General features: G+C 41.0%; 1 protein-coding gene across 1 annotated transcript in view; it reads left to right on the top strand.

Moving 5' to 3' along the window:
* The first annotated feature begins 2002 nt into the window (after positions 1 to 2002).
* The window catches only part of SESN1 (sestrin 1), a 268236-nt gene continuing 260864 nt past the window's right edge, over positions 2003 to 9374 (top strand). The window contains exon 1 of the mRNA XM_075597581.1: positions 2003 to 2277. Within this exon, the coding sequence (XP_075453696.1) occupies positions 2011 to 2277 (267 nt within the window). The 5' untranslated portion in view covers positions 2003 to 2010. The remainder of the gene's footprint in view (positions 2278 to 9374) is intronic.

The following is a 9374-nucleotide window of genomic DNA, read 5'->3' as shown; positions in this document are numbered from 1 at the left end:
AAAGCTTATGACATTAAAAATCATTAAATACAGTAAGTGTTATCTAATGCTACACAAGGATTTTGAATGAAATGCTTCTATCAATTATCTGTACATTCATTAAAATTTTGTGGAGTACTATTTTACAAAGAAACGCATTGTAGCCCCTTGCTTGCCACAAGTGTCTCATATACCACACGCTGGCGGGTACTGGTGCAGGAAAATAGAGCAGTTTAACTCTGGGAGGATCCTGTTTTAGAACATATCAGTTTTGGGTCTGGGCTAATTTCTGCCACAAACCAAAGCATGGTATTAGTACCATGGAAAATAACCTACATTCTTTGTAGCTTGTCACGACTTTTAATTTGACCAATTGGTGTTTTACATGAACCTTGGATGGACCTATAAGTATAGTCCATGAATATGCACCAGAACAGAATTCTGAAGGAGGCGGGGCTAGCACGCGTCGGCGCCGACATCACGGAGTGCCATTGGCTTCTGCCGGTCACGTGACCGGCCCTCCGCTCGAAATATTAAATGAATCTGTCAGCTGAAATTCCACACGCCTCCGGAAGCGTGCGGAAGCGTCTACCAAAGCCCCACACGATGCAGGGGGGTAAGTTTCCTGGCTCAGTGCGGCTCAGCGCTGTATTTTTTACCATGGCCCCGGCCTAATGGACATCAACACATTGAGATGTGTGTTTATAAGTGCTGCTGCTGCAATGCACAGGGCAGAATTGACCATAGATTACAGAAACAAGTCAACAGGTTTTGTTGTTAAATCTGCTTCTAGATTTCTGCCACCAGTTTTTCAAGCCAGAGAGATACTTTAGTAACAAACCTCCTAATGTATTACGTGGAAAATAAGGTGAGGTTCAAATAGCAAGTAATTTGAGTGGAGATAGTATGTGAAAGTCACACACTTCTTTTATTCACAAGGGGACATCAGTACAGTCGACCAGAGGTAGATTTAAGCATAAACCAGCCCAACTCCAAATTCTGAGGCCGCCTCCTCCTCATTCCCTGTGTGTGTGAGGAGGAGGAGGAGGAGGAGACAGGCAGCTGGAAGGAGCTGACAAAGGAAGGAGGGCGAATGGAAAACACATCATTAATAAGAGGGACTGAAGGACTCACGGGAAGGGAAGTGAGCGCGGGATATACAAGCAAATAAAAGAGGTGGGCGCCCTGGGACAGTGTCAGAGGCGGCATCCTGCAAAACTATCCAAGTAACAGCAGGGACACGTGACTTTTGCTCTCGCAGAGGATTGGGGAACAGAGGGCGAGCTGCAGTTTTTGGTAAGAGGGTCACATCTCCTGCGTGTGATGCAGGTCTCTTGTTGTTTAGGAGCAGGTGTGGGGCTGACACAAGGTGGGCGTGTGCCTGACGCTGCATGCGTTAACTCTGCAGCCGAACTGCCCTTTTGTTAGTAAGGAGAAAAACAAGGTAGCAGCATCCTGGAGAAAACAAAAACCCTCTTGTAGAAATAGCCCATGGATCAGGAGGGTGTGTACAAAGCAAGAGGAGTTGTCATTTAAATAACCTGGCATAATGGGTAACTGCATATTGCTGAGGGAGCTGGTAGTTATAAATAAGGACCCTGCTCAACTGCTGCTAAGATTTCAGATGTTTTGGTTTTTAAGCTTCTTGTAATTACTGAAGGGGCTTTGTTCTTATTATTAAGGGTGCTGCTAATTAATTGGAAGCCCTGATCTTCTTATTATGGGTTCCATATAATTATTGTAAAGAGTCTTAATTTATTAAGGGTTCTGATAATTACATAAAGGTGACATGATAATTATTCAGAGTTTTTTTGATAATTGGACACACGTTGCACTGTTTTTTTTTGTTTTTGGGCAAAGGAGGCAATTTGTAAACATAATGGTACAAATGCAAGACATTATATTGTGAACTAAAATTGTAGTATAGAGAACAACCTAATCTAAAGACGCATATATTTAATTTTTTATTAAGACTCCTATTTATTATTATTATTATTATTATTTAAATAAACGTTTCCTGCAGGAAGAAGCATGGCAGATGGTGATGATGACCTGATATGGGAGGCTCTGTGTAGCAGAGATTGTTGGACCAGGGAGATGGCCATGGAAAACCTGAGGAGAAAGGTGCTTAGGAGCACTGACCGACCAGAACCAGTGATGAAACACCAGTACCAGCATATGGACCCACCTGGACCTGAAGAACTCAATCAGATTCTGGCCAGGCTGCTCATGCTCTCTAAGAGGTGCCCTTATTCAGATGTCAGACTTAAGAGCCTGGACATCCTGAGCACTGTTCAGGTAAGAAAGAAGTGACCATGTGTTACTAGCACAGTCCATGCCATCATACAAATGTTGGTGTTTTGTTTAATTAATTTCATTTATTTTTTAACTACCCTCGCATTACATTTTTGGCTTTTCATTTCTGTGTATAGTGGTGACTTGGACTGGAGCACTGTTTTCCAAACTGTTATGCCGTAACCTGTAATATATATTCCTAATTGGTTAGTACTGTTTTTCCAGGGAGTAGCACAGAACTATTTGAGGACAGGTACTGATCCAAACCTCAAATATTTCTGGAATTAATCCTCCTGGGTGAAATACAGTAGGTCAGGGACGCTAATAATGGGTTTGGAAAAACATCCTTCTTATAGACTGGACTTAATGTGTAAGTTTCACATCATAATAGTCTATCTTGCTTGACTGTCATTGCCAGATTTTGATCTGTTTGTCCTCATTCGCCTGCATGTTTACGAATAATGTAGATCTGTATAGTAATGCATCAATATAACAGTTGTATAATTCAGACCACAGCCGTGCCATGTTTTGGTGAGTAGCTGTACTGTAGAAAATGATATCCGGAATCCTGTTACCTGGTGGAGATACTCTAAACATTTTCATGTTTGGGATCAGGAATGTGCCCAATATCACATGCTGTAAGTACTATGGATTACTTTAATCTCTCGCTTATACCCCTTTGCTCTGCTCTGCCCTGTCTCCTCTCTAACCCTGTGTCTCTACAGGCCTCTAATTCCTACAACCCTTCTCAAATTCAGCGGCCCTACCTAGGGACCTCTCTCTCCCTCAATGGCCACCAAGCCACTTTCTAACTTCAAAACCCATGTGAAACTTCACTGCTTTCAATAGTCCTGGATGCCTACTAGTCCTTAAACTACAGTATGCTCTGATACACACAACCAATGCACTCACATTTTTCTCTACTGTTTTGCTTAGTCTCCGCCCATCTCGATAAGATTGTAAACTCTTTGAGGCAGGGACTCCTTTCTCCCAATGTTACATTTGTCTTAATGTGCCTATCTGTAGTGTAATCGTAATGTTGTAAAAATTGTAACGCGCTGTGTACCTGGTCGACTAAAAATATACATGTTACATTCCCATCAGCAAGGCTACTTATTAAGGTTGCAACTGTGTACTAACTAAAGCATGGACTGCACCATTGCTGAAGACACATTTGTAGCGGTGTGTGTTTAGATACCTCCTAATACCAAACCATGAGAGAACGTGTCTATCTTTATTAGGATTCATATCAGGAATTCATTCTTGAATCAAAGACAAAGTAGAAAGGCATGTTATTTGTTTCCAGTACCTTGGATGTATGATATAACCTGTTGCGTATAAATGCATACTGCCCCCTGTAATTACCTTTGTTCACAATCCGTTAGAAATTCTAGTGCAAAACACTCATGCAAGAGATGGTAATGTGTATTTATTTTTGTTGTGAGATTTTGAAACATTACATGAAGTTGGATGGCAGTAATTGATGGGGCGGTTGTGTTTTGACACCTGAAAATCCCTAATCTGGAGGGGTCCAACAAATCGCTGCTCAAAAAATGGTAGGTTACAGCTTGAGGACCACTTTCATGGCATTATCGCCTTAATCCTCCACAGTGGGAGAACACTCTCCACTAGGTGTATAAATATTGCTAAGGTCCAACATGAACGTTATGAATGGCCACCATCACTACAGTATTTTATTCCAAGGAGTGGAATCTTCTGTGTTTTTTGATTATCGGAAACATGCTTCATTCGTGTTTTAGGCCAAGGAAAATCCTGATCTGAGTTGACGTGTGGAACTGCATCTAATAACCCTGTTACAGCCCAGATTTGGAGTAGCCGGCAAGTTCAAAGTAATGATTGTAGAAGAACAAATAAACATGTGTCCCCTCAACTAAATCTCCATGTAGCCATGGTTTATTTAGTTTTGGCTCTTTGAAAATCACCTTGGTATTTTTTGTTATTGTAGTTTCAGAGTTTGTTTGGTTTGCACGTGGCTAATTATAATGTTGTTTTCAAGAAATTGACACTACAGTAAGTGGGGGCAGCTGACTTTATAGAGCAGATACAGCTGTCTCTGTTGTGCTGATGTGTGGACCCTGGCCAGGTTTACTGTTTGGTGAAGTGGATGTTTGTAGAGCATAATCGGGGATTATATCAAGGCTAAAAATGTATCCAGCTCAGGTTATTAACTTTTATTTTATTGCCATTTTGGAAAGTGTGTGTGAGAAATTGGTGAAGTACTACACAGTTTTTTTTTTTTTTTTTTTTTTAATTATTTTTATTAAGACATTTGCTCTTTATTTGCTATTTGTTGGAGTGCTTTAAATGGTGCAATCCAAACGAGAAAAACAGGCATACACAAGGAATAGAATGGGGGAGAGAGGTATAGAAGAGCAGGGATAGAACGTAGTGGGTACATTATAGGCCATTGTAAATATCCAGCCGAGTAGGGTAATGCAGCCTACCTAACACCTGGTGGGAGGCAAAACTAACCTGACTTAACTCTTTTGAACTGGCCTACCAGTTATTTCACACTGGGACATGATCAAGTAACTGATACAAATGTAACAAGTACAAAACTTATTTTAAGTATTATGATCGCGTTGTCTGTCAACATATTTTCTTTTTCTCTGTCTCTTGTGTCCTTTCTTTCTCTCTTTCTTTCTTTCCCCAGCGGTTTGCACCCAGGCAGAGTGCCACTGTGTGCATGCCCTTCCATGTTAAATTACATTTGAATCCATCATTTCCTTTATTGAACACTGCCTTTTTTTCCCGTCCTAATCAGAGTGGTGACCTTTCTTTTTTTTTTTTTAAGCTTATTTATGTGCATCTTGACTGGTGGCATTAAGGTGTCTATTAATTAAGTCTTCTGGCTGAAAACCTGTGTAGTACAAAAAACCCCGCCAAATGTTATAAAAGAAAAGGCTTTCAGTTGACTTTAAGAAATCTGTGGGGTTTTTACATTTGTAAGACTGTTAAATACTTTATTTTACTGCTTCATCTTCTAATTTAGATAATATACTTTTTTTTTGAGAGAGAATTATTATTATAGATATAATCTATCTCTTCTTCCATTGCTGGGTGAAAGCTTCCCCGATTATTATCTTCCAGTTACTGTGTTTGCAAGCCGCTCCAACACATTTTCTGACTTAATCCTCCCATCTTACTTCTGGTCATCTTGATCTTTTAATTTCCCTTGGAATCCAGTTGAGTACCATCTTTGTAGAACGATGGTAATCTCTTCTTGCGATTTTTATGTTCGGCCCACTGCCACTTTCATTTCTTCACCCTTGTGATTGTCACAAACCTTCTTCTCCTCCTTCTTCTCCTTCAGTGTTTTATGGAGCCCAGAGTAAACTTTCACTTCGTTTACGCTGGGCGTCATAAACCAATAGAATACTTTACGAGCAGAATTCTGTAAAATGTAGTAACATTATGTATAGTTCTTATCCACTTTCTCTTTTTTTTTTTTAATATATAATCAATTGTAGTTATATTATCAATAGTGCATCAACACTTTTTGTAATCTAGAAATATAATTTCATATAGGACTATCACTAATATATATATATATATATATATATATAATTTTTTTTTTTTTTTTTTTTTTAAATGTATGACATGCTACACAGGTTTATTTCTCAGATGCTTTTATTTTATACCTGTATGAGAACTGTTACTACACAAATATTCCCTCCCCAAAACCCCCTTTTTATTATTATTATTTTGGATTGTCATTTCCCCCCATTTTTAAGCATTAAGGCAATGTAATGGCTCTTAGGTTATACATGTAGCCAGTTTCACCATAAGCTCTATTCCGTTGCCCCTGATGAAACAAGCATGGACTTGTGAAACACGTAGGGTGGAGTTAAACTGCAGGAGGCAGAGTTCCGACACTCCCCGTGTGACGCCAAGCGCCGGAATAACCCAGCACAGGGCAGCGGCTCCTACTACCGAAGCACTGAGGTAGTGATCGCAGAAGTCGTCGCCATACAAGGAAACCAGGACTTGCAAGGAGGAGAACTGAAAGCCTCTGCTACCCTCTCAGGTGTGCCTATAGTGGAAATATTGTAAGTGTGTTTGTCACTTTTTTTCTAAATGTGATGCATTAAAGATACTGCACTATGGTGTGCTCTTCTTCTATTTCCTAGTTTTGTTTCCTTTACTGTTGGAATCGCTTGGGGAAGACTACTTGAGGATGAAGCATCCAGTTTGACACCCTGAGGACTATGTAAGAATTTGTTGTGGATGGTTTGTACTAACACCAAAGAACACAGGGAAACTGTTCCTGGATTGTATTGAAACAACAACTATTAACTTTGATTCTGAACTAACTTTTAGCAAATGAAAATGACCCTGGCTGCATGTGACAGCACTGTGTGCTAGGAGATAATGGTGACAAGTTATGAATCTGCTCACAAGTGAGCTTTTCATTTTCTGTATGCTGTACAGGGGAGGATTTTTGTCACATTTTTACCCACCATAACTTATTTAAGGTGTGGAACTAACTTTTGAATTCTACCCTACTGTGAGGGCTGTGGAAGACATTATTTAATCATTACTGATTAAGAAAAGTTGTTTCTTAACTTTTTTTTTTTTTGGGGGCGAGGTTTAGTATGGTGCACCACTTATTAAAAAGAAAAATGTTGGGCTTCAGTCACATGTTTACGAAAGCACTGGACTAATTAACTTTGTGCCACGTTAAAAAAAAAAAAAAAAAGAGTTCCCAAATGCATTGTGATAAACACCTACTGTAGTGCAGTCTTTCTCAAAATGTGGTCTCTAGACCACTGAGGTTCCTCAAGACCTTAGTAGGTAGTGGCTTCCAAATTCCCTTTTTGTACAGCGCTCTCCTCTAGTCCTGTGGCTTGTCTATCACTACAAGAGATTAAGCGGTACTTTTTCTATAGCCTGAAGTATCCATTTGGGTTTATTTTGGATGAAAATTCCCATTTTCATTAGGAATTTATCATCTAAAATCATGCTGATTTATATCGCATGTACCCCTAAACCTTAGGGTGTGTGTGTATAAATATGTTGATAAACCTAACTAGAAGTATGCTGGTCCTACAAATTTATTATTTTTTACAATTCTGTGGCCTGAAATAAAGACATTGAGAACTCCTGCACTATTGTACCTAAAATCCTCAGTCTAAATATCTCTGTTCCAATCTCGCCATATTGGGTTATGGAGAAAATACAGTGTACCTGAAACGGATTTATTTATTTATTTTTATATCTTAAGGGGGTTCACAAGCCTTCGCCACCGAACATGCAGGTATTTCAATCCTAAAATGTTATGTTGTTGGATCTAAATCCTAATAGTTAAAGATACTTTTTCCACACATGAACATTAAATGGAGTCATTTGTGGATAAATAAATGGGGGGGGAAAAGTATGTGAACCTTTTTAGATTCAGTACCTGGTGGCACCCCCTTGAGCAGCAATGACTTTAACTAAGCATTTCCTGTAACTGCTGGTCAGTCTCTCACATCGATTTTGAGGAATTTTGGCCCATTCCTCCTTACAGAATGGCTTCAACTTTGATATTTGAGGGCTTCTTTGCATGGACAGCTCGCTTGAGGTCCTGCCACAGCACATTTCAATGGGGTTTAGGTCTAGGCCATTCTAAAACACTGAATTTCTTCTGCAGCAATTCTTTTGTAGATCTACTTGTATGTTTAGGATCATTGTTTTGCTGCATGACCCACCACCATGCTTGACTGAAATGTGGTTCTTCTATTCGAACGCAGTATTTTGTTTTTCGCCAAACCTAACGCTTCTCATTGAGGCCAAAATGTTCTACTCTTGACTCGTTTGTAAAGAGAACATTGTTCGAGAAGTCTTGTGGATTATCTTTGGTGAACTTCAGACAGGCAGTGATGCGTGTGGGTTTTTTTAAAAAAAAAATTTAAATTAAGAGCATGGTGGTTTCCTCCTGGCTATCCTTCCATGAATACAATTCTTGTTCAGTCTTTTTCTGATGGCCAATGAGTGCTCATAACTCCACTAAGGCGAGTGGCCTGCAGATCCTTGGATGTTGGTCCAGAGTTTTGTGACTTCCTGAATGGTTTGTTCTTGGAGAGATTTTGGTCGGACGACCACTCCTGGGTAAAGGGAGGGCGGCTGATGAGAGCCGGGACAAGTGTCACGGGCGCAGTGGCTGCGGGGGCCCGGTGGCCAGACAAAGCAGTTGGGCCCGACCTCTAGTTACCACCGGGCACCGGCTCTCCCTTAGCTGTGGGCTTCCCTTCACATTGATTGATCCACACTTCTGACATCACCAGGCTTCCCTCATGCCGGTGTGTGCCAGAAGCTTAGCCCAGCTTAGTTCCGGCGCGTGCTGACGGAGAGGCCCGGCGTGCACCAAACCAGGGCCCAGCAGCCGTGCACCACGCAGCCACTAGCCAAGGCCTGAGACCAGCCCCAATGTAAGTCTGTATTGGGGAGTGTCACTGGGACTTGCCCCCTGTTTTAAATAAGGCTACAATATAAGCCTGTAGTGGTCTGAGAAATTCAGCAGGTAGCTGGTTAATTGCAGCAAGATCATTAACCAGCCAGGGAACGTGAGCTGGGTTTAGACCGTCGTGAGAGAGGTTAGTTTTAGACGAGTGTAAAAACCTCTTGCTGGGAACAGACCCAGAGACTCTTGAGCACAAGCAGGACTGTGTGCTATCAAGAAACCAGGGGACCAGCCCACTCTTTCAGGGTGCCGCAACCCCAAGAATCCCTCAACGGACACCAATCCAAACCCAGACATGTAGGGCCACCTGCTTTGAGGTACTGCTTTAGACTTTGGGGGTGATAGGTTGGCAAGGGGCTTCCCCCCCAGCCCTGTCGATAAGGACTGGGGAAGTGAGTTAGCCTGTACACAGGGATAGGTGTTTTTGTTTCTTTGTGTGATAGATATACACAAAAAAAAAGTGGTGTGTTGTGTTGAATAAAGCTATGGTTTAATTTCCCCCTAATCAGTCTGAGTGTACCTCTGCACATGTCTCTTACAGGGGGATTTATGTGTATATATTATTGGGTGTGTTTTTTTTTGGTATATACTTTGTGGGGGGGACAGAGTGAGTTGGGTAATTGATGGGGGAGGGGGG

The sequence above is a fragment of the Ascaphus truei genome, chromosome 4, assembly GCF_040206685.1.
Source record: "Ascaphus truei isolate aAscTru1 chromosome 4, aAscTru1.hap1, whole genome shotgun sequence".
In the NCBI taxonomy this organism is placed as follows: domain Eukaryota; kingdom Metazoa; phylum Chordata; class Amphibia; order Anura; family Ascaphidae; genus Ascaphus; species Ascaphus truei.
Note: the sequence above shows the minus strand (reverse complement) of the source record. Positions and strands in the feature narration are given on the sequence as shown.